We start from the raw sequence: 23140 nt of genomic DNA, 5'->3' as shown, positions 1-23140 counted from the left end.
AAAAATTCTTTGTGTTAGATAGTCTATTTATTGAGGAAGGCTATAGGATATATATGTACCACGGACGAAGCCGAGGCGGACCGCTAGTTGCTAATAAAGGAACTAGCTCTTCACCGGCGTCTTTACCCGCGTAGTGAAAGGAAAAAACAAAATAAGGTGTAGATGGACGCGGACAAAGCCGCGGGCATCAAGTTAGCAATTTTGTCCGTCTCTTCTTTACGCCTACACCACAGAACTGATTTGGGTAAAATCGGATACCAAGAAAGATTGAGACTTTAAAAATAACATAGTATAGGATTCATCCCAGAAATCCAACGGGAACGTGAACTATGTGGGTTTGCTTTTGCTTCGCAGGCGAAGCCGCGGACGGAAAGCTAGTAATCCTATTAATATTATAAATGCGAAAGTTTGTAAGTATGGATGTATGGATGTTTGTTACTCTTTCACGTAAAAACTACTGAACCAATTGTAGACAGCTGGATAACTGGAATAACATATAGGCAACTTTTTATTCCGATATTCCTACGGGATACGGACGTACGCGGGTGAAACCGCGGGGCACAGCTAGTCTATATATAATTTTAACTGTCCCTACCTGAGTCTATGTAGGTTTCATGGTCGGATGGAAAATATTATTATTCTCTGTTACTAACAAATATGGGACAGGTGTTCTGATTTAATTTAGATTATAGAACAATAATCCTACTATCAATGCGAAAGTTTGCATGGATTTGTGTGTGTTTGTTGCTCTTTCAAGCTAAGACTACTAATCCGATTGCAATGAAATTTGGTACTTAGACAGGTCTACAACTGGCACAACATATAGGCAACTTTTTATCCCGATATTCCTACAGGATACGGACTTACGCGGGTGAAACCGCGAGGCGCAGCTAGTAATATTCCTACTAATATTATAAATGCGAAAGTTTGTAAGAATGTATGTGTGTTTGTTGCTCTTTCACGCAAAAACTACTAAACCAATTGCAATGATATTTGGTACGTAGATAGCTCGACAATTGGAATAACATATAGGCAACTTTTTATCCCGATATTCCTACGGTAAACCAACTTACGCGGGTGAAACAGGGCGCAGCTAGTAATAATAAATTATAATACCCCAACAGAATTGTAGCTTATCCTATTGACTTCGCCAAAACAGAACAAACCGCGTATCCAATTTAATCCTTTGACATTACAATGGAGTACATGAATGGAATCAATATAATAATTACTTGTACCATTGAGTTCAAACCTCATTGATTTGTGAATCAACAAAAGACGATACAAATCCGATATAATAGAAGGCTAAAGACGTTATTGTTGAGATCGCAGAAACAAATCATGTTTCTCAATGGTTTTTAAGAACATATAAGTACATGTGTAGACGATTTATATATAACTAGCTTTTGTCCGCGGCTTCGCCCGCGTTAATTCGGAGCAGTTAGATGTTATTAGACATATAAACCTGCCTCTTGAATCACTCTATCTATTAAAAGAAACCCTATTGAACTGATCACGGCATCACAACTGAATTATATTTAACGTTTCGTTCCTTATAATTTCAAATTCCTACTTTTAATACGTATCATAATGTTATTGAAAAAATGTTAAAAAATCCTAATTCCCAAAAACTCGTGTCAAACTGATAACATCAAGATAACACCACGTTTCTTGTGAATGATGGAAGACAAACGTATCTTATGTTGGGGTCTGTATCATTTGAATACCCGAATCTTAGAGTTCAGTTATCTTTAGATTTAATTAGCTTTTCCTGTGAACTTTGAAACGCTTCAAGAATCATCTTGATAATATTTCTCTAACATTTCCAAAAACGGCGGAAGTTCGCAATTCATGGCGTAATATTCACAAAACCCTACTAATATTATAAATGCGAAAAGTTTGTAAGGCTGTGTGTGTGTTTGTTGCTCTTTCACGCAAAAGATACTGAACCGATTGCAATGAAATTTAGTACGTAGACAGCTGGACAACTGGAATAACATATAGGCTACTTTTTATTCTGATATTCCTACGGGATACGGACTAATACATTTATTACTAAAACGCTAATACTAAGAGATCGCTATTAAAAAAAGATGTTAAAAAATTTGTGAGAGATGAATTACATTTTATTAATTCGACTATGCTAAATCAACGTTACTTATTTATTTATTTTAATTGTTAAAATCGTCTTTTACATAATTTTAACTTTGCAATTTATATTGTTATTATATTGTTTCCTTCCTTCTTGATAACTTTTATACATCACGTAATAAGAAACATATTATGAAAATCGAAAATAAATCCCCCTTATAAAATCCTTATTATAAATTCAAATGTGTCTTTGTTTAACTATTTGTCTTTTTCACGTCACAGTGTAGCGATTTATGGTAAGATTTATATATCTGGAGACAGAAAGCTAGACAGTGACACAGTAAAACAAATACTTACACAGTTCCTTCCCCAGCACCCACGTCTCCGGCTTCGAGTTCACCTCCACCAGCACCGTGGGCGTGCACACCAGCAGCACCATCAGGTCGGCGATGCTCAGATTCACCAGGAATATGTTCGTCGAGTTCCTCATGTCCTTCGTCTTCAGTATCACTATGGGCACCATCACGTTCCCGATCACGCCCAGACACATGATCACTATGCAGAACGTCATGGACGTCGCCTTTATGTAATATGGTATTTCGGCGTACTCAGTAAAATTGATGGCCATGAACGAACTATTCGACGCGTTCGATTCGTAATCAATTCGGTCGAATATATTCGCGTCGCGGCTCGCGTTCGGCGTTTCATGTTTGTATGTGAGGTTCTGTGTCGCGTACGGCTGGCTATTTGTCGGTGTGTGAGTGAAATTGGCGATTGAAATCATGTGCGCGCGCGCATTTCACATTTTTGGGCTTATTCCTTCTCCGGGTACCGCTTCTGATTCTGGAACAATGGTGTTGAATTAATGCTCGCTCGTTTTGACAAATTTTCGTTTGCATACAAAGAGGTTTTATATCTTATGGATTATGTCTATGCAAATTATGTCAACTGTAAATCGACACATTCTAACGGAGAGAGATTTCTTTAGCCTTTTATTATTTAGAGTAACAAATGCGCGACGACTGTTAACTAATGACGTAATCACTTTCGATTTTAAAGTCAATGGAGAAGTGTAACGTAGGTATTGCAATTTTATTTGTATGTATGATACTACATAATATTATATCGAAATTGCAGGTAATTTAATAAGGGACAAGCATTTCATGAAATCATTAATTTATAAGATATGTTTTTTAAAATGTACATAGACATCACAAAATATCAAACTAATATTTAATTCATTAAAATACTTAAAAAAAAATTAATACATCTAGCAGTATGCTCTATAATGTTTTTCTCTCCAACAGTAGCGTCACAGGCCCATATTTGCAAAATTTGTCGCATTTATTTGTGACCTGAACCAACCTATAGAAAACTTTTTCCAGTTCAAAACAACTTACGCTTAATAACAAACAAAAGAGTATAATAAAGCAGTTGCTTTTCCATAAAGACCAGATCAAAAACTTGTCGAATTCAAACCACAAATTGTAATCAGGACAATAAGTTTTTGCGTCACTAAACCAAAACTCCCATAAATCGAGCCTAGATCACAAGAAATCTGTCTGGAAGCGTTTTCATTGTGATTTGTGACCGATATTTCCGTTAAATTGCTACTAAGTAATTCGCCCAATAAATCATATTCTGTTACTTTTTCATACCATTTCATAATATAAGCTTTGTAATTCTTCTCTAGACCTCGCTTCAATGAAATCAGATCTGGTATATCATGATTTAACCGCGTTCAACCAACCAAACGATTCAGTTTGTAATATTATAGTTGACTAGCAGATTTACGCATTTTTGTCTTATTTCAACAGAATATTTTTACCTAATTTGCTCTGGCATGCCCATATAACTCGATAAATAATGAAATGATGATATTTTCGAAATCGCTACAGTAGTTACAGTATAGCGGTACAAACAAACAAACACTTTAGTATAGATTAGTGTAGACGATAATAAATCTTCTTATTCTTCTAATGCGACATTTTTTAAATATGGTTATATTATTATATATGATTATTATAGGATATTTGTTACTATTACATGATAAACTAATGAACACGTTTTAATGAAACTTAACAACAATATAGCTTATACAACAAAATACGACATGAGCTATATAAATACTTGCTTTTGCCCGTGGGTCTGCACGCGCGTAAAACCGCGCGGCGAAACTAGTTTAATAATAGTATTACGGTCTACATTATATCGTAAGCTTTGTTTCTCGTAATGGTGCTAGCGGGGAGCCCGCAGTGGGTCACAATTAGGACCGGACGGGGCACGATTTCAACTTAGTTTCGTACTCGGAGCCACGGGGTGTTATATTGCAGTGGCAGATATCTTGGGAGCTGTTTTAAGGGAGTCTCTCTGGGTTACGACAAAGGGTCAGAGGCAGAACTATAATATCTGTTTGTGTATTTAGTGTAGTCTATATTTCTGAACTAATATAAAGTTGAAGAGTTTTGTTTGTCTGAACGTATCTCGGGAACTATTGGGAGGATTTCTCTCGAAAACTAAACTTTCAAATTGTCAAAACTATACTAAATTTAAATGAGACCATATAAGGTACCAGTTATCAAACAAAAAAAGTATCACACAAATCGGTTCACCCAGGAACAAGATATGAACTAACAAACACAAAAAAATACTGTTGAATTAATAGTCTCCTCCTTGTCTTGGAGTCGGTTGAAAATATAATATAATATAAAGTTTTTCAATGTTTTCTCTAAAAATAAGGTTCTTTTACTTACTTTTTTACTTATTTTAGGTCAAACAGCATAATCGTAAAAGGGAAGGGACATCAATTGCAAGTAACATCGAATTATTTGATGCATTTAGAGACATTACGTGTATAAATCAATAGTACTGTAATCATCATCAGCCTATATATGTTCCCACTGCTGCGACACAGGCCTCCAATGGGGGTTCAGGCCATAATCCACCACGCTCACCAAGTGCGGGTTGACAGATGTCACATGTCGTCGAACTTTTGATTCTTGGACATGCCGATTTCCTCACGATGTTTTGCTTCACCGTTATAAGCAGTGATGATATTACCCACATGTGCAGATAAATTGAAAAATCAATTTATTTCCTGCACGCTCGCCCGGTCTCGAACCCCGACTTATCGATTTTGAAGTCCGAGGTTGCCACCACTGAGCCACCACTGGTTGACAATAAAATAAAAATCATAGTATTGTAATATTTGAACAAAACTACCTTCATTGGTATCATTGAATACTTTCTCTACAACGACAAGCATTTACTTAAATAAAATTGACAAACTCCATGGCTGAGTGAGAGTTACGACCGCTTGAGTTTAGTGGTTGAGCATAAACAATAAAATAGATATGAAATCCCGCCACATACCCCATAAGAGTACCCGCGAAATTAGTTTTATAATAAAAATATACATAGCCAGGAGCAACGTTTTAATAAATTCGACTGTGTATAATAATGAATTGCTGAGTCAACGTTATTTTTACGGCCGCTCATAAACGCTGCTATCAAACTCTATTCTTATCATCGAGATGAACTTGCAGGGCTCCTTTGTACCGGCGATTTTATCGCAAGTTATTTCGCTTTTATAGAAATGTGTGAGTGAGTAATAGGTTTATTATGGGAGATAATATCATGAGAATGTGTAAAAATGTACATCAAACTATGTAGTTTAAAGTAAAGTCGCTTTCTCTGTCCCTATGTATAATAGAGTTTTGATAGAGTTTTTTTAATAGATAGAGGGATTCAAGAGGAAGGTTTATATGTATAATAATATCTATTAAACTACTCTGAATGAACTCGTACGAAGCCGTTCGCAAAAGCTAGTAAATGTTGTATGTTATGTTAGTAAATTATACATGTTACACAGATATGCAATTATTAAAGTACACACACAAGAGGTTTATGATTAAGGTTTATTATTAAGTTTGTAATGTGACCTTTATTCCTTCAGGAAAAAGCAACCGATAAATGTCTAGTTTCCTAAATCGTTCGTGCATAAGAAACCTAAATGATTCAAGTATGCACTTCACTAGATTACTAGGTGTTATTTATTGTACAGCAATTTCTTTTGAATAATTACATTGGAGACGTTAGCACCTGATATATATTGTAAGCACTTTTACAAATTCTGATTATTTTCAACCGTCTTCAAAAATGAGGAGTTTCTTGAATCGGGTTCTTCTCACTTTCGATCGGGTGAAGCAATTTTGATATTTTTTTTTTATTTGAACACTGCTACTTTCCACGTTCTATAAAAATTTGGTCTAGTTCTAGCAAATTGAAGGCACGTTAACTATCCCACTTTTCACAGTGGGGTAGAAGGTTATTTTTCTAGCTTCTGTGTATATTATACTAGTGGTACTCTGCGGTTTCATCCTCATCGTTCCAACTACATCTCTATGGATGTGAAATAAAAGAAAAATATTTATTTAACTGTTTTTTTTTTATTTTTAGTAAATCAATGTTACAATATTAAATCATTTCATGTCCAGATAAGTTTCCCGTCTTGTCTCGACTACACCTGAACGAACAATTGTATTGAAAAATAGAACAATAAATTAAATATAAGTTTGAGGCTAATTTTAGTGTCTAGCTAACCGCGCGCTGACTGTCGGTGACATCGCTGACAGCCGAAATGAATTGAAATGTAAAACCTTATTAAACCTTATACACGCTGATACCTAAACATTATTGTAGAGGTTCACAGAGGTTCATACCATTCAGCTGTCAGCACAGACGGTCAGCGTGCCGTTAGCCTGACAGCTGAACACTAAACCAGCCTAAATTTTCTATCCTATTACATTTCAAAATCTTTAAGTGTCGTTGAAATATAATTTAAAAAATGTAACAATGAAATTTACAAAATCAAATGAATTAACCCAACTGAAGCCATGAAATTCATACACAAATTCATGCATTTATCACATAAAGACAGACAAATAAAACGAAAGCACTCACATAAACTAACTAACAGATCATTAAAATGAAGTGGCTAACTGAATTCAGAAAGTCGGAATAATTCTCAGCCAATCGAAGTGGAGTTTTTATTGGCCACAAACCCGAATCTTTAGGAAGGTTCAATGTTCGCCTCATTAATTTTTGGGCTCGATTTTTGTCCAAATGGGCGTCTAACATGCACTGGTGATTAACACGATTTATCTTAAGTGGTCGGAATTTAGGGTTGATGTAATAACCCTAAATATATATATTATACTAGCAAACCCCGCGAACCACCACCAGATGGCTTCGTTTTTCCCGCTTTTCTGTTGAAATTTTTCCGGAATTTTCTTTGCTATAAACCTCACGACGCCCAAGACCTTTCCAACGAATGCAAAACCGTGGAAATCGGTTCGTGCGTTCTGGAGTTATAGCGTCAGGAAGGAAAACCCGACTTATTTTTATATAGTAGATTTCAGTGACATTGAATTGCTGAAACATATACAATAACTCATTTACTTAATTATACTGCTGTTAATCACAAGTGTTTTTTATGTCATTGTCGGAAATGGAGCTGGTGGGTCGCCTGATGGTAAGCGCTACCACCGCCCATGAACATTGAGAGACGGAAGGTCCAAAAAACGAAGAAAATTCTCAGTTTTTTTTGTAACTGATTTTCACGGGCCTCCTTTGGTCCCATTTCAGAATCTGGTCCATAATCTATGAAATTTTTTGTTGAAAAGATTTAATATTTGGATACTTTATTTAGCCGGGGTTTACCCGGGGGAGCGGCTAGTATGTAATGTAGAATGTTGAGCTCATATGTCTCCAAGCAAACACACACATACGCGGCAACTCACAAAATAATTTTGTCACGTAATTCTACGAAGTAGGCGCGAGTCGGGAAGCAATCGTGTTATATAACTTTCGTGACGCTGGTGCTGTGGCGTTTTTATATTTTCTTGTAAATATTTATCCTTACTATTATACTCTTTGATCGCCTCCTTGGTGCAGTTGTTAACGCGTAGAACCGAGGGTTCGAACGCTGGTGGGGACGAACAAAAAATTTCTCGGTATGGCTGGACACAGAAGGCTGATGCTACTTGACTATAAAGAAAATGGGTCAGTGAAATAGATACATATCATCTACCAAACCCCACTAGAGGACATGGGACATCACTTTTTATTACCTACTAGCTGTGACCCGCGGTTGAAACCGCGTAAGCGTGCTGCGTAACCGTATCCCGTAGGAATATCGGTATAAAATTGCCTATGTGTTTTTTCAGTTGTCCAGCTATCTACGAAGCAAAATAGTATTATTATTCACCAATAGATGTCAGGAAAAAAAAAACACGAATAAAACACGAATATGACATTTTCTAAAAAAAATTCCTAGCTAGATCGATTTATCGCCCCCGAAACCCCCTGTATACTAAATTTCATGAAAATCGTTGGAGCCGATTCCGAGATTCCAATTATATATATATACAAGAATTGCTCGTTTAAAGGTATAAGATACAAAGTATACCTATCCCATTCAGTGGCATAACGCGAATTTTCATCGTTTAGTGCCGACTAAAATTATGGCCAGAGACTAATATCATTAAGACTTCGCTGTTAATCTGTCTATCTGTCCGTCCGTCTGTCGCCAGTCTGTATCTGAAATGATATTTTGAAAAATGATGTATTTCTCTTACCGCTTTAACAACAAACAATAAAAAATCATGGTTAAGCAACAATTGACACTGTCCTAAATAGGATCGGTGCTGTTGCTCATTTGTACGATACCCGCGAATTTCAAATTTCAATTAATTATATTGTGTCACTAAATAAATATCCTTTCATTATTTCTAACATTAATAAAAAGCACACAGCCAAGGTAATATCACTTGTATTTTCTTATAAAAACCTCCGCAAGCGGCTAGCAATAACACACTTACGCACTTAGCAGGAGTGTGCCCACTGCCCACGATCGATACTACTTCATTGCCTACATTATGTGATCGTAATGAAATTGCTGGTTCTGATTTTCAAACTGATTCTTACTTGAATTATTTTTATAACTTCACTATGAAAGGTGCAGTTTTATACTATCACTAGGTCTGCCCCGGCTTCGCTCGTGGTACATATATAGCCTATAGCCTTCCTAAATAAATGGGCTATCTAATACTGAAAGAAAAGTAGTTCCTGAGATTAGTGCGTTCAAACAAAAAACAAACTCTTCAACTTTATAATATTAGTATAGATTTAATACCTATCTATTGGCATCCTATCGAGAGGTTGCCTGGCAGGGATCGCTTATAAGCGATAAGGCCGCCTATTTAAGATCATAAATATTTCTTTTCTTTCTTGTTCTCTTTCATGTTCATTTATTAATCTTGCTCACGTATATTTGTTGAATAAAGTATTGTTAAAAAAAGTATTTATTTAAAGTAATAAAACATATTAGCCATAACAGCTATTATAGACTCATTGGGACTTTAAAATCATTTACAATATCCGGCCTGTTTCCTCAAATGGTCGTTCTATTACATTTTTAGGGTGAAAATTACGAGGTTATGACAATCCTTAATATCTTGTAATTTTTTCGAGTAATTAATAACAATTACGTCAGTGACTTTAATTCAATAGTACTACCACAGATATATAATACCATAGACAACATAATAATATCCTAGTATTTGTACATTAACAATATTATTTAACATTTACAACTTACAGGAAGAAAAAAATATTTATATGATTTAATTAGAAGTAAAAAACATTTATTTCTAATTAAATCAAATAAATATTTTTTACTACCTGACTACAACCTTAAACATTTTTTTATTAAATTAGACGTCTACTAGAAGCACTTTCGAATCGTCATAACATAGTTTTACCATTTACCACCGTTTCAGAAAGCATTTTCTACAGAGACAAAAGAAAAAGCCTACAAAATCTCAGTAGTTGCTCTTTAAAAATATGTGCATTTTTCATAAAATATACTAATGATGTCAAAGAACTGCTCCACGGTTCTTAATCGAAAACATTGTATGAATGTTAATCTTATTCCTTGTATAAAGAATCCACATTCCATAGCACATAAGCTGGGACAAACTTCGACAATGCATGTAAAGGTTTTCCATTAGGGAAGGGGGAGCAATAATTGCTGTGGAAAGCTTTTAGCTTAAGAGATTTATTTAGGCGCTGTTTGATTGATATCCCGCCAAAATATCATGGCGGCTGGAAGGGGTTTTCTTTAATCGATTAACGAACGTCTGAAGTTTCAGACAAAATTAATATATGTTAGTTTTTTTCCCTCCATCGTTTATTTCTGTAATCAACCACTTATTCTGATCCGCGTTTATAAATCATGTTTAAATATTATAAATGGGAAAGTAGCTTTGTCTGTCTCCCTTCTTTTTCACGCCTTAACCACTGAACCGATGTTCATGACATTTAGTACAGTGATAGTTTGAGAGCACAGAAGGACATAGGATTTCTTTTCTCCTAGAACCCCACAGGGACAGAACGGGAACAATGCGGGAATAACATCTCAATTTTTTGTACATAAGGCCCCCTTATCGCTTATCAGCTATTTCTTCCAGCCCGCCAAAGGTGAGGATAAAGACAAATGTAAAATATATGTTACGCGGGTATGAGAATTGAAGAAATAGAGAATACATTTGTATATTTTTTTTCCTTATTTATTCATAAATTATAGCGGGTTAAATCTACAACCTTCATCGTTGAAATAATTTTATACAAAAAAGTCAGCTTACAAAAATATAATGGAATAAATCGCGTTTAAAATCCGTCCTTCTTCAATTCCTATACATTTTTGTTGGAAAATGATAAAGCCATTTACCGTGCAGAGCGTTCCAAACAATATACCTACTTCCATTACCATCTTTCCCGCACGCAGTCGGTTAATACGTGGCACAGCAAACCCACCCACAATGATCTCGTCTTTTAATTATCTCATGTGTAATATTTCACCAGAGACTATTTTTGAATTAAATGTACTTTACATTACGCAGCTGGGTTATATAATCTGTACTTTACGTTTTAAATCTATTATAGACGCTCGTTCCGACTTCGCCCGGATATCAAGATTCCTGTATTATCCTAAGAGAGCATTTAATCGGAATAAAAAGTATCCTATCACCCAAGTCAGCTCATACTCTGTCTGTTCACCAAATTCATCAAAATCCGTTCAGAAGTTTCAGCGTGATCGACGGACAAACATCCAAACAAACAAACTTTAAGATTTAATATATTAGTTTGAAGCGTAATAGTGTGATTAAAAAAGGGGAAACGTTTGTATTGTTTGTAACGTTTCCACACATGAACCACTGGACCGATTTCAAAACTTCTTTCACCTTTAGAAAGCTGGAACTTCTCTGAATGCCATAGGCTATATATGTACCACGGGCGAAGACAGGGCCAACAGCTAGTCATCCATATAGATATTTATATTAAGGAAGTAAGAATTTTTGTTCGTTTCTTTGTAATGATGTAAATCAAAAACTACTGGATCAATTTCTTTACTATTTTCCATAAGATCTTTACTAAACTTACATGCGGGTAATAAATACCATTAGGAGCTTTTTTAACACGGATGTAGGACCAAACCAGAGAGAAGTTAGGTTATTTTATATGTTTTTAGCAAGGTAAAGAATTTTAATTTGCAATTAGTATGGCAGCAACTTCCTCGTACTTCTGTCCCGTATTTAAAAGAAAAAACAAAAGGAGGCCAAAGACGCTGTGTGAAGCCCTCCTTACGATTTCCATTTCGTTATTTTTTTATTAATTAAAGTATTCTTAATTTATACAAAATGAAATCATCACTTTCTATATTATATTCAAAAATATTTACCTATTGTCTCTTACCAGGCTTTAACTTATGAACAGTGAGCAGAAATTTTCAAAAATTATATGTACCTTTTTCTATTACCGTTATAACAAGAAGTAATTAAAAATCGATGTTAAGCAACGATTGGCACTGTCATAAATTGGATGGGTGACCAATTATTTTGCAGTTGCTTATCTTATTTGTATGGAACCCTTAGTATGGCGATGCCGACAATCACTTGACTTGATTTGACCACAAAAAAGGGATAATGGACACAGATAATATAATACTGGTGTTTGTTATTCGTGTCTTAATCCTCTTCCATTCGCAAAAAGCGTATTCCATTCACTCTTCATACCTCATTTAGTTCAAATGTTAGAAATAAATAAACATCGCAAACGATCACGCCAAATCGGCCATTCAACAGACATACTTCACAAGTCCACTTAAAATGGCCGGGCGAGTAATTTATTTTACGTCTACAAAATTAACGCGCGCTGATGTGACAGGGGACTTGTTATATCTTAAATATCTAAAATATTAGGACACTCTATTTATACAACTACACACAAACAAGTACATGTAATAGTTATGACACACATACATCAGTTTGGCTAATGTCTTTTAAACTAGCTGACTGATTCATGAATATAAATCTGTGGATGTTAATAAAACAATATTTACGTAACGTAACCATGTGTTAACACATGGTCTCAGAGTTATAGTGGTGAGGACCTCGAGGAGACTGGTGTTCGAGACCGGAAGAGCAAGCAAAAAAAAGATTTTTCAATTTATCTGCCCATTATCCACATCAGCACTGCTCGAAACGGTGAAGGAAAACATCGTTGAGGAAACCGGCATATCAAAGAATAAAAAGTTCGAAGGCATGTGACATCTCCCGACAGACAAAATTGCAATAAGACCGCACGGGAGGAATCAGTTTTACTCAGTTGAAAATTCCGTGGTATCAAACCCAAAAAATACAGTTGTAATGATGACCAGCTCATTTTTAGAAGTCGGTTGGAAATATATAAAAAGTAAGTGTAAAGGTGAATAAATTTATGAAGAAGCATATTGTTTTTTCGCGTATTATATTTCTGAATATCACAAAACGTCATAACAACATTAGAATAAAGGACAGCATGAGGGGAGTATCATTTTGGTAGCTTAATATAAATGGATTGATGTGAAATAAATTTGAATTTTTTGTTCTTTTTTTTTTAATTTAATGGCTTGGTGACGAGACCTTTAAGCCGAGTCTTATTTTTGATAACAAATTTCTACAATTTGAAAGGTACGTGATATGGTTTTTGTATTCGCAACTCCTTTCCAACATCACATCTACCTATTATATTAGCTATATGTCAGTGTAAACCGCGCCGAGAAATTAATCAAATTGTTTAGGAGCAAACAAATGAAAAGTTAAAAATTGACATATCCTCTTAAAGTTGAGATGATTGTAACCTTCTTATGTGTTACTATAATCATAAAATGTAAAGTTAATTTCAAATTTGCGTATTTGATCATTATATCATAATAAAACAAAGTCGCTTTCTCTGTCCCTATGTATGCTTAAATCAAATCTTTTAAACTACGCTGCGGATTTGATGGACATTTTATTATGTTCCTCATTTAATATAACATTTATAATATAGACCGAATTAAAGCTAACAATACAGATGTTTAATTTAAATCCAAATCGGAATCAAACCATAGACTAACATAACTACTTACGATACACAACATGTTTTTTATTGGAATAAAATTTACAAGACCACAACTGAAAATAGCACTAAGAAACCCACGTAACCCTTGGCAACTGACACAAAATTAATAAAATCTGAACGCTTTCATTTTATATAAGAACTTGTCTACTCCGAGCCAAACATATCACGACATGAAGATTAAAAATTAAATTTCGCAGCGCGGACAAAATAATTCGACCAATTTCAGAAGTACATTGACATTTATAAAAATAGAAGACACAAAAGTCCATTAGCTTTGTTATTACAGTGTAGTAAGCACGAGCAGTTAGCGTCTATGTAACAATTAATATTTGAGAGTCGTAACTAATATAAAATACAGTCGAGAATAAAAGTGTTATTTATGTAGTTGATAATAAGTATAAAATTATGTATGTGTCGTCTAGGATATCATATTTATTGTATGTTTTATGTTTATGGCTAACTGACTCGTGATGCTGGCAGTTTGGGTAAATGTCGCTATACTTGATGGAAATACCATTCTCATTACGATGGTTTTTGTTGTACTGATCATTGCTGAAATCTGGTATTGGTAATTTTATTGAACTCGACTTTTTCATGAAGTCAGAAACTTAATCCACTGAGCCACATGCTTTTACGTCACACTTCAAGAGTATAAATGATTGTATAATTCACAAACAAAAACATAATATAACATAATAAATTGTAATTATTATACCTCACTAAAAAATTTCCTAATCCATTATTTAATTTATACTTGATGCATTACATTTTCATTAAACACGCCATTACAGTGCAACAACCGTTTTTATTCTGCAAAAGCGTTATTAATTGTTTTAAGGGCGATTATATTTAGCTTTAAAGAGCAATGAGTCATTGTCTTATATCAGGAGCCAAGCACACCTCATTACAAAGAAAGTTGAGGAAGTTTGGAACATTAAACGTCTTAATTTACAGTAGATTATATAACGTTATATGCAAATGAGTACTATCAGGAAAATCATGCAAATCAGACAATCTCGTTTCCGTTGGGAAATTATTAAAATATATTTTGCATGTTTCTACACGACTGTACCATTGGCAGGACTCCAAGCGTTTGATGTCGGTTAGTAATATAGACAAAACCTAGTGGCCATTTCGTGGAAATGCCTTCGTACGATATATCTTGTTATTCGATTATTGTTTTAATAAATGCTCGGGCGCTACGTGTTGTACGAAGCAAATATGGTGACAGGGGAGATTTTTTTTGGATGGCCCATATATTACATGGGCCGTCCTATTTTGTGGGGAAATCATGATTTTATTTTGTATGAACGTCAGTCGTTCGAACTAGTGTCCACGACAAGAGTTTTAGTTATAAAAGTTCGAAAAAGTAATTGCAATTTGCATTTAAAGGTTACCAGATGAATTAACTCTGTTGAATTTTAAAAGGTATCAGCAAAAAATTTAAGAGTCGGAGAAATAAATAATTGGAAAGTATATAGACTGCCGATGCTGATGCTACAAGCTGACTTGGAAGCCAATCTAGTGGGAGATAAGTTTTAATTTGCAAACAATGTAAAAAAAAATTAAGTTTACAATTTGATGTTTTGGTACCTGCTTTTTAGCATAAAGCATGAAATCTTGCCAGACAATATGTGAATGCCGTTCCTCAGAGAACACGTAAAGCTGCCGATCTTATCAAACTATGAGTCTGATATAAAGTGAAATGCACTTTGGCACGAATACTTGAATATCATAATAATTCATGGGCAGGTGGTACTCAAGATTTCGAAGAATCTCTATCAAAATTAGAATTGCCAACTTAAATTGTATAAACGAACTACAATCCTGCATTATTAGTTATAAGCTGTAATTAATGCTTCTCAACAGTTCTGTCATTGCTATAAGAAAGAAACAGTATTGGTGACAAAACATGTCCCTGAGGAACACCAGCACAAAAATATAGACCTGAATCAAAATTTCATTGATACACCCCGAAAAGCTCAGTTTTATTAACTTAGTAGCTTTTGCCCGCGGCTCGCACAGGTACATTTCGAAGTAATTTAATAGATCTTATCATAAACATAAACCTATCTCTTGAATCACTCTATCTATTAAAAAAAAACCCATCAAAATCCGTTGCGTAGCTTTAAAGATTTAAGCGTACATAGGGACATAGGGACAGAAAAAGCGACTTTGTTTTATATTATGTAGTGATTTCAGACAAATTTTGTTAAATTCTTTATATTTTATCTTCCTTATTAATTACCCTCAACAATGATGAAAGAAAAGATATTGTTTCAGAGCCTTCCTCAATTATTTATATTCAATATTATTTCATTGAGCGCTTGAAAATTAACAATATCGGTTGAAAGTACTAACTCAAAACCTTGTTCCCCTTGTTTTTCTATGCAAATAGACCTCCTACGCGGTCTTTAGTCTTTACAGCTTACTTTAATTATAGTCTGTCGATAAAATAAATAAAAAATACAATAGTTCTTGAAGACAAAATTGGTGGTAATTTTATGCTTTATTTGAAAGAAAGAAAGAAAGAAATAATGTTTATTTAACACCACCACATAAAATTAAAAAGTGAACTTATGACTAAACGGTGCGGTGATAAAAAGGGTATCTACTCAGCGTGTGCTACGCGTAATGCGCAGCGCTGATTTTCAGTAGCCCCTTGTTGGAGTGCCAGTCAGAAGAAATAAACATACATGCATACATTATATAAGCAATATATATATATATATATATATATATATATATATATATATATAAATGAAATAAATTGTTATAAAATAAGGCGAAAAAAGGAAACAAATTATAAAATCACTATATACTATACGACTAAGGCTGGTTATGAAATTCTGTAATTAAAAGTTTTTTTAAACCAGATTTAAAACTAAATAAGGTCTTTATTCGCATTTTTCATTTTTCATTTTTCATTCGCATAACATTTTTAATTTATTAAGATAATTCAATATCAATCAGCTTAGATTCTATAAATGCGGATGTTACTCTATCTTTATATAATTCTCTTTCAATATTTCATAAATATTGGGTGAAATTTGTAAGAATTTTTAGAACATTAAGAGAAAACATAGGCTACGTGTTGTTTCAAGTTTTTAAATCATTAGATCGTTACAGGAGAACGAATTCTATAACTATGGAAACATAAATTAATAAATTAAAGTAAACTGCTATAATATGTATAATTGGTATAATTAATTTGGTGCAAATAAAAAAGTTTTAAACAATTTTCCCATGATAAGTCAAAAAGTTCACATGGATACAAAAACTCCGAAAATTATTTGGCTCAAATTTGAAAAGTATATTATGACCCAGGATAATCACACTTCATACTAAATGATAAATGTGAAAGTTTGTTTGTTTGGATGTTTGTCCGTCAATCACACTGACACTACTGAAGGGACTTTGATAAAATTTGGTATACAGGCAGAGTATTAGCTGACTTGGGTGATAGGATACTTTTTATCCCGATTCAATGCTCCCTTGGGGTAAGACAGCAACCTTGATATCCGGGCGCAGCCAGGACGAGTGTCTAGTTTACATAAAGCAAGAACACCAGCGAGTTAAACCTAGTACTTCGGTAAAATACCTACGAATCTTTTTAGCCGAATAATTCCGACAAAGCAGCAATAATTAAAGCAAATAATTTTTGCCCTTTAATTAGAATAGATGTAAGAAAATGTAAGGCCTCTTTAATCGAGTATTCCTTTCATACGTGCTCACACCAAATACAGATTCAGAAATGCGATTATCATTTTATAATGATAGTCCCAAAAACGACAGAATCCAAATTTAACCTGTACTGGTTTACTTGCCTTTGCGCAAAAAAGTGTAAATTGTGTATTGGTTTGCGTTAAATGGGTCCCGTAATTTGCAATTAGTCCATAAAACAATAAATAATATACCATTTTATATCATTAATATATAGCTGTCTGTTTTGTGTGAACGCCGGTAATTCCAGAAGTGCTTGTTCAAGGTAAAGAATATTTTTGTGATGAATAGTCCATTTATCTTGGAGGGCTCTATCATTTACGATGTGCATAACATATTTGCTTATGTTGAAATAGAAATTTATATTTTTTGTTTGATTGTTGCGCTTTAAATTATTCTAAAACAAAGTTAAAAATATACTTCTATTCAGTTAAGTGCAGTAGTTAGTGGCTCAGTGGTGAGAACCTCGGACTTCAAAATCGCTAAGTCGGGGTTAGAGACCGGGCGAGCGTGCAGGAAATAAATTGATTTTTCGATTTATCTGCTCATGTGGATAACATCACCACTGCTTAAAACGGTGAAGAAAAACATCGTCATGTCCAAGAATCAAAAGTTCGACGGCATGTGACATCTGCCAACCCGCACTTGGCCAGCGTTGTGTATGGCCTAAACCCTCATAGGAGACCTGTATCCCAGCAGTGGAATCATGTATGGGCTGATGATGATGATTTAGTTAAATTCCACCAGTCTCTACGGTACTCCAAAACCGTAAACTCAGCAAAATAAATTGAAAACTCACGTGCTGCGATATCTTGAATACGGCTTTGTACCGAGTTAGTGCACTTCCCAAATAACCTATTTTCTCCTAGATTTAACGGATCTAAAAGGGATTTAAAGGCATTGTAGCATAACAAAGTTGCGATGCGCAAAGGATTTCAATGGCCAATGTTTTTGTAACGTTAAAATAAGCTTATTTAGATGATTATTTATTTAATTACTGTTTAGGTCAGCGTAGGTTTGTTGTAGTATAAAACAAAGTCCCTTTCTTTGTCCCAATGTATGCAAATCTTAAAAACGGATTTTGATGGGGGTTTTTTTAATAGATATAGTGATTCAAGAGGAGGGTTTATAAGTATAATAACGTCTATTAAACTAATCCGAGCTTAACGCGCGTGAAGCCGCGGGTAAAAGCTAGTACTTAATAATTGTTATATTACATTCCACTTTCCATCTCCTAATATATATACCTACTAGCATACCCGGCCATGCATTTTTGTGGCTGAGTAATAATTAAAATTATTAGGATTATAAATTATTGGGATAATAAATCGAAATAAAAACTATCCTTTATCTTAATTGGACCAAATTACACATAAAATGTCAAATTTCATCAAAATCGGTTGAGTTGGTGAAGAGTTCATTGGGAACATATATCATGACACTGGATTTTTATATATTAAGATAAAGTATTTTCCAGATCCATTTTGATTTACAAATATAAACAACAACAGCTATCGGCCAATAAATCAGCATTATAGACTTCACACAAACATAAAACGGCTGTGTGAAAAGGCATTACTTTAAAAGCTATAAGTGTTGCGATAAAGGTTATCCAACGATGCCACCTGCTTAGCATTCTGAACGCGAGCTGTAATACTATTCCAACTAAAAATAAACCTAGGTCAAAGGTCTTTGCATGCACTCCACTGCGGTTCTATAAAAAGTCGGCAATCCATTTGTAGAGGTCTTCAATGGACCTTATGCCTCTCCAAATGTTCATGGGCGGTGGTAGCGCTTACCATCAGGCGTCCCTTCACCTCCTTTGCCGACTGAAACATAAAAAAAAAATTAACTGAAATGAAACTGAAAATGATTATGGATGCAATGGTAAACATGGTAAAAGAATTTTAACGGAATTAAAACAAGATTTATAAAGCCTATTCTTTTGCGATGTTCGGACTTAATGGGAAAAATTAGCTAGCACCAGTTGCAATATCTTGTCAGTTTGTTTTTTGTTTTTATAACATTATATTTCTATAACAGTTCATGTGTTACTTATGGTACATGAGCTACACCATTGTCAAGTATCATCAAAATCCATTGAATGGTTTTTGTGGGAAGTGTAACAAACATACATCCATCCTCACAAACATTCGCTTTTATAAAATTTGTGGCAAGTGGGATTTCACTTTCAAAATTTTTAACCATGACAGTAAACTATGCCTTTTTCAGATTTGGGAAACCCGGAATCCCTGCCACAATACCTTGGGTTTGTCCACCGAGGAGATGTTAGTAGGTAAGAATCTCACATGCATTACTTTTCCCATAAACATTAGATCTCTTTCGAATATTTCCTACTAGTTACCAAAACATGCCTTTTCAATACCATCCATGATGCCATCGTTCTACACCTACATCAAATCCAATCATTTACAAACGGTAAATATAAAGTCTAGCGCAATCATCTGTCTGGAAAATATCGTTACCTAGCAATAAAGCGATTAAAAAAGTTGATTTTTATAATAACTTTTATGTTCATTATATGTGCTATAAATAATTGTCTGTCAATATGTTAACATAACAACCCCCATCTTTTTCTACATACGTTTATTTTCTAAATATCTTAAATCAAACACGAGAAAATAAGAAAGATCGCTTCATTTGTTACAGATGCAGTTTCTAGAAACAGCCCGGATTTATATGAAGCCACGTAGATTTATTTAATAAGCTCACAGACATTCCATCTGATGTGAATAAATATTTATAGTCACGTTTTAAATAAATCATATATATTCAATGTCGCTTTCGCATACCATATTCAAATTTCTATCATTTGTGTGTAAAGTGACATTTTAAATGGAGATTTATTTGAATACCACCAAATTTGATGGTGAATTTTATCCGATTGTCTTTCAGCAATTTGTATAAATCTTTGTTATTTTTTGTAACTGAAATTTAATGAAATTGTTTTATTACATCTTTATATTATTTATTTATATGTACAATTAAGTGTAACGATGTGGAAACTATGACTTTGTTTTTATTACATGATTTTTTGTTGTTTTTATATGATACGTCACCCATTTCAAACTTTTAAAAGCCCGACGTAAAAAGAAGGGTGTAATTCAATATTTGTAAAATTATTAAGGACCGGACACACACATATTTACAATAATTTCATGAATATATCTTACTAGCGGTCTGCCCCGGCTTCACCAAATGTCAATAAATGGGGTATCTAAGACTGAAATAATTTTTCAAAACGGACCAGTAGTTCCTGAAATTAGCCCGTTCAAATGAACAAACTCTTCAGCGTTATTACATTAGTATAGATGAAGCTGCTGAGAGGCGCTAGAAGAAATAATTTCCTTACATATATTCTATATACCTGAACGCAAGTGAGACAATTTAGTTGATAATATCGTTAAATCGTGTTTTTTTTACCCTTACAATATTTATATTTATTTTATAAACCTACGGTTAATTTTATGTTTAGTTCTCTCAGAAACAGTAAATCCCTTTCTCCATCTCTGTTAGTTAGCGTATAGAAGTTGTTAATAAGTGAATTATGAGTAGATGTCGTCAACATAAGACAAAATGATTCATTCTAAGGCAGTTCCAAGTTTACGATTCGACCGTACCCTAATAATAGTAGGTGAAGACGCAATAAAATAAAAACAACCACTTAACAAGACTATCGTTTAATTTTATAGGTACGATGACTTACTGGGTTAGATATTAGATATAGACTTACACTTTTCTTATTACTAAAATCTAGTATAGTTATGTGTGCCTCAACTATCAAAGAAGATTGGTATGGCTCGTTACCTTTTAATATCGTTTAATAATATCGTTTATTGGGTATACCTAATCGGGAATATCGGGATAAAAAGTTGCATGTTATTCCAGTTTTCCAGCTGCCTACGTACCAAATTTCATTGCATTCGGTATAGTAGTTTTTAAGTGTAAGAGCAACAAATACACACACATCCTTACAAACTTTCGCACTAATAATATTTATCCCTATTATCCCTAATTCCTTACCCCTTAAACAAGTAATGCATTTGCAGGGGCACTATATCTACAAATGTTCATGTGTAGTGGCTTACGACCAGGTGAACCAGCAACTCGGTAGGCGTTTTATGAAAGAGTAAGAATCCTCCTAGAATCCTCCTAGTTTTTAATCGATTTAATCGAAAAAATTACGATCCCATTTTGTATTGTCAGCCATCTTGATTGTGGTCATCGTGCAACTGAGCGGGTGGTTCGCCTGATGGTAAGCGATGACCACCGCCCATGAACATACTCAAAGGTAGTGCCTTTGCGAATGCGCTGCCCGTTTATATGGGGTAAGGAAAAAGGAAAGTATTAACGACTGGCAAGAAGGAATGAACTGGCACGGGTGAGGAAAAGGAAACGGGCGTCCGTCTCTCCCAACCACCCCACGAAACACAGTGGCATACATAAGTAACGTATTTATATTACTCATTTTTTATTCTATTTGTCTTCATTTTTCGCTCATGACATATTTACATTACATAATTAAATAATATTTTTATTCATTCATTTATTTTATCTTTATTTATTAATTACCTACACAAAAACCTCAAAAAGTTTAAATAAGAAAAAATCGAAATAAAACTGAATTACTACACATGAATCTCGCTATAAGCAAATTTTGTACTATCTATAATACAAAGGATTTACTTAGTCAGTTTCATCTTATTTCGTTATAAATAAGATGCAGAATCCCCAAATCTGATCAAATCATTGCAGCTTTGAAGGTATTGGAATATTTCGTTTTATGCAATGTCTTTACCGTCTTCTGGTGACACTGTGAGGTAGTCCTTATAATCGAATTCGCGTAAATTTAAACGGATTTGTAGTTCACTAGCGGCTTGTGGTTTTGCTTGGATCAGCTTTTGAATAACACGAATTTTTGGCTATGTTAATACCATACTGCGTTAAGAATATCTTTAATTTTAGGTGCTCGATCTTACCTTTTTTATGTCACTGTCGGCAATGGAGCTGGAGGGTCGCCTGAAGGTAAGCTCTACAGCGTTCATAAACATTTGGCCTCACCAATGTTTATGGGTTACGTTATGTCGATTGCAGACCTTACGCCTCTGCAAATGGATTGCCGACTCCAAATTGGAAAGGAATGAAGAAAAGATTGACAGGAGTAATAAAGGAAAGGACTGGGAAGGGTGAGGAAAAGGTTTTGGGCTTCCGGCTTCCCCACTCACCGAACGAAACACAACAGTATGCTATTTCACGCCGGTCTTCTGTGGGGGTATGGTACTTCCCGGAGCAAGCTGGCCAAATTCGTACCGAACCGTGCTCGGCATTCTTAAATTTTTTTTTTTAAATAATGCATATTACTAGCTGACTCGGCAAACGCTGTTATGCCTTACTCTTTACATTTAGGGGTATGAAAAATAGATTTAGACCGATTCTCAGACCTAACCGATATGCAACAAAAAAATTTCATGAAAATCGATCCAGCTGATTCGGAGGAGTATGGTAACTAACACTGTTTACGCTACTACGCTATACGCTAGAATTTTATGTAATCGAATGCTTTACTTAGAATTCATTTGTATAAGGTAACTATTAAAACTACTAAAACCTTAGAAGTTTATTTATTCATTTATTTATTTTATACTTTATTGCACACAAACATTTACAAAAAAAAACATACATGAAACACAAACAAAACAGACATTATGCACAAATGGCGGTCTTATCACTACCTAGTCTTGCCATAAATATTGTAATAAAGAAAAAAGAAAATTGTTAACTGCAAATAACATTTATTACT

At 34.3% G+C, this 23140-nt stretch overlaps 1 protein-coding gene across 2 annotated transcripts in view; it reads right to left on the bottom strand.

Annotated features, from left to right (window-relative positions):
* Positions 1-23140, bottom strand: part of LOC119837908 (thyrotropin-releasing hormone receptor-like) — a 61770-nt gene that overhangs the window by 24111 nt on the left and 14519 nt on the right. For both annotated transcript variants that reach the window (XM_038363696.1, XM_038363697.1), the window contains exon 2: positions 2449-2934. In XM_038363696.1, coding sequence (XP_038219624.1) covers positions 2449-2875 — 427 coding nt within the window. In that variant the 5' untranslated portion in view covers positions 2876-2934. The remainder of the gene's footprint in view (positions 1-2448; positions 2935-23140) is intronic.

Source organism: Zerene cesonia, chromosome 29, assembly GCF_012273895.1.
Source record: "Zerene cesonia ecotype Mississippi chromosome 29, Zerene_cesonia_1.1, whole genome shotgun sequence".
Taxonomy (NCBI): Eukaryota; Metazoa; Arthropoda; class Insecta; order Lepidoptera; family Pieridae; genus Zerene; species Zerene cesonia.
The sequence above is the reverse complement of the archived record's forward strand: the minus strand, read 5'-3'. Positions and strand labels throughout refer to the sequence as shown.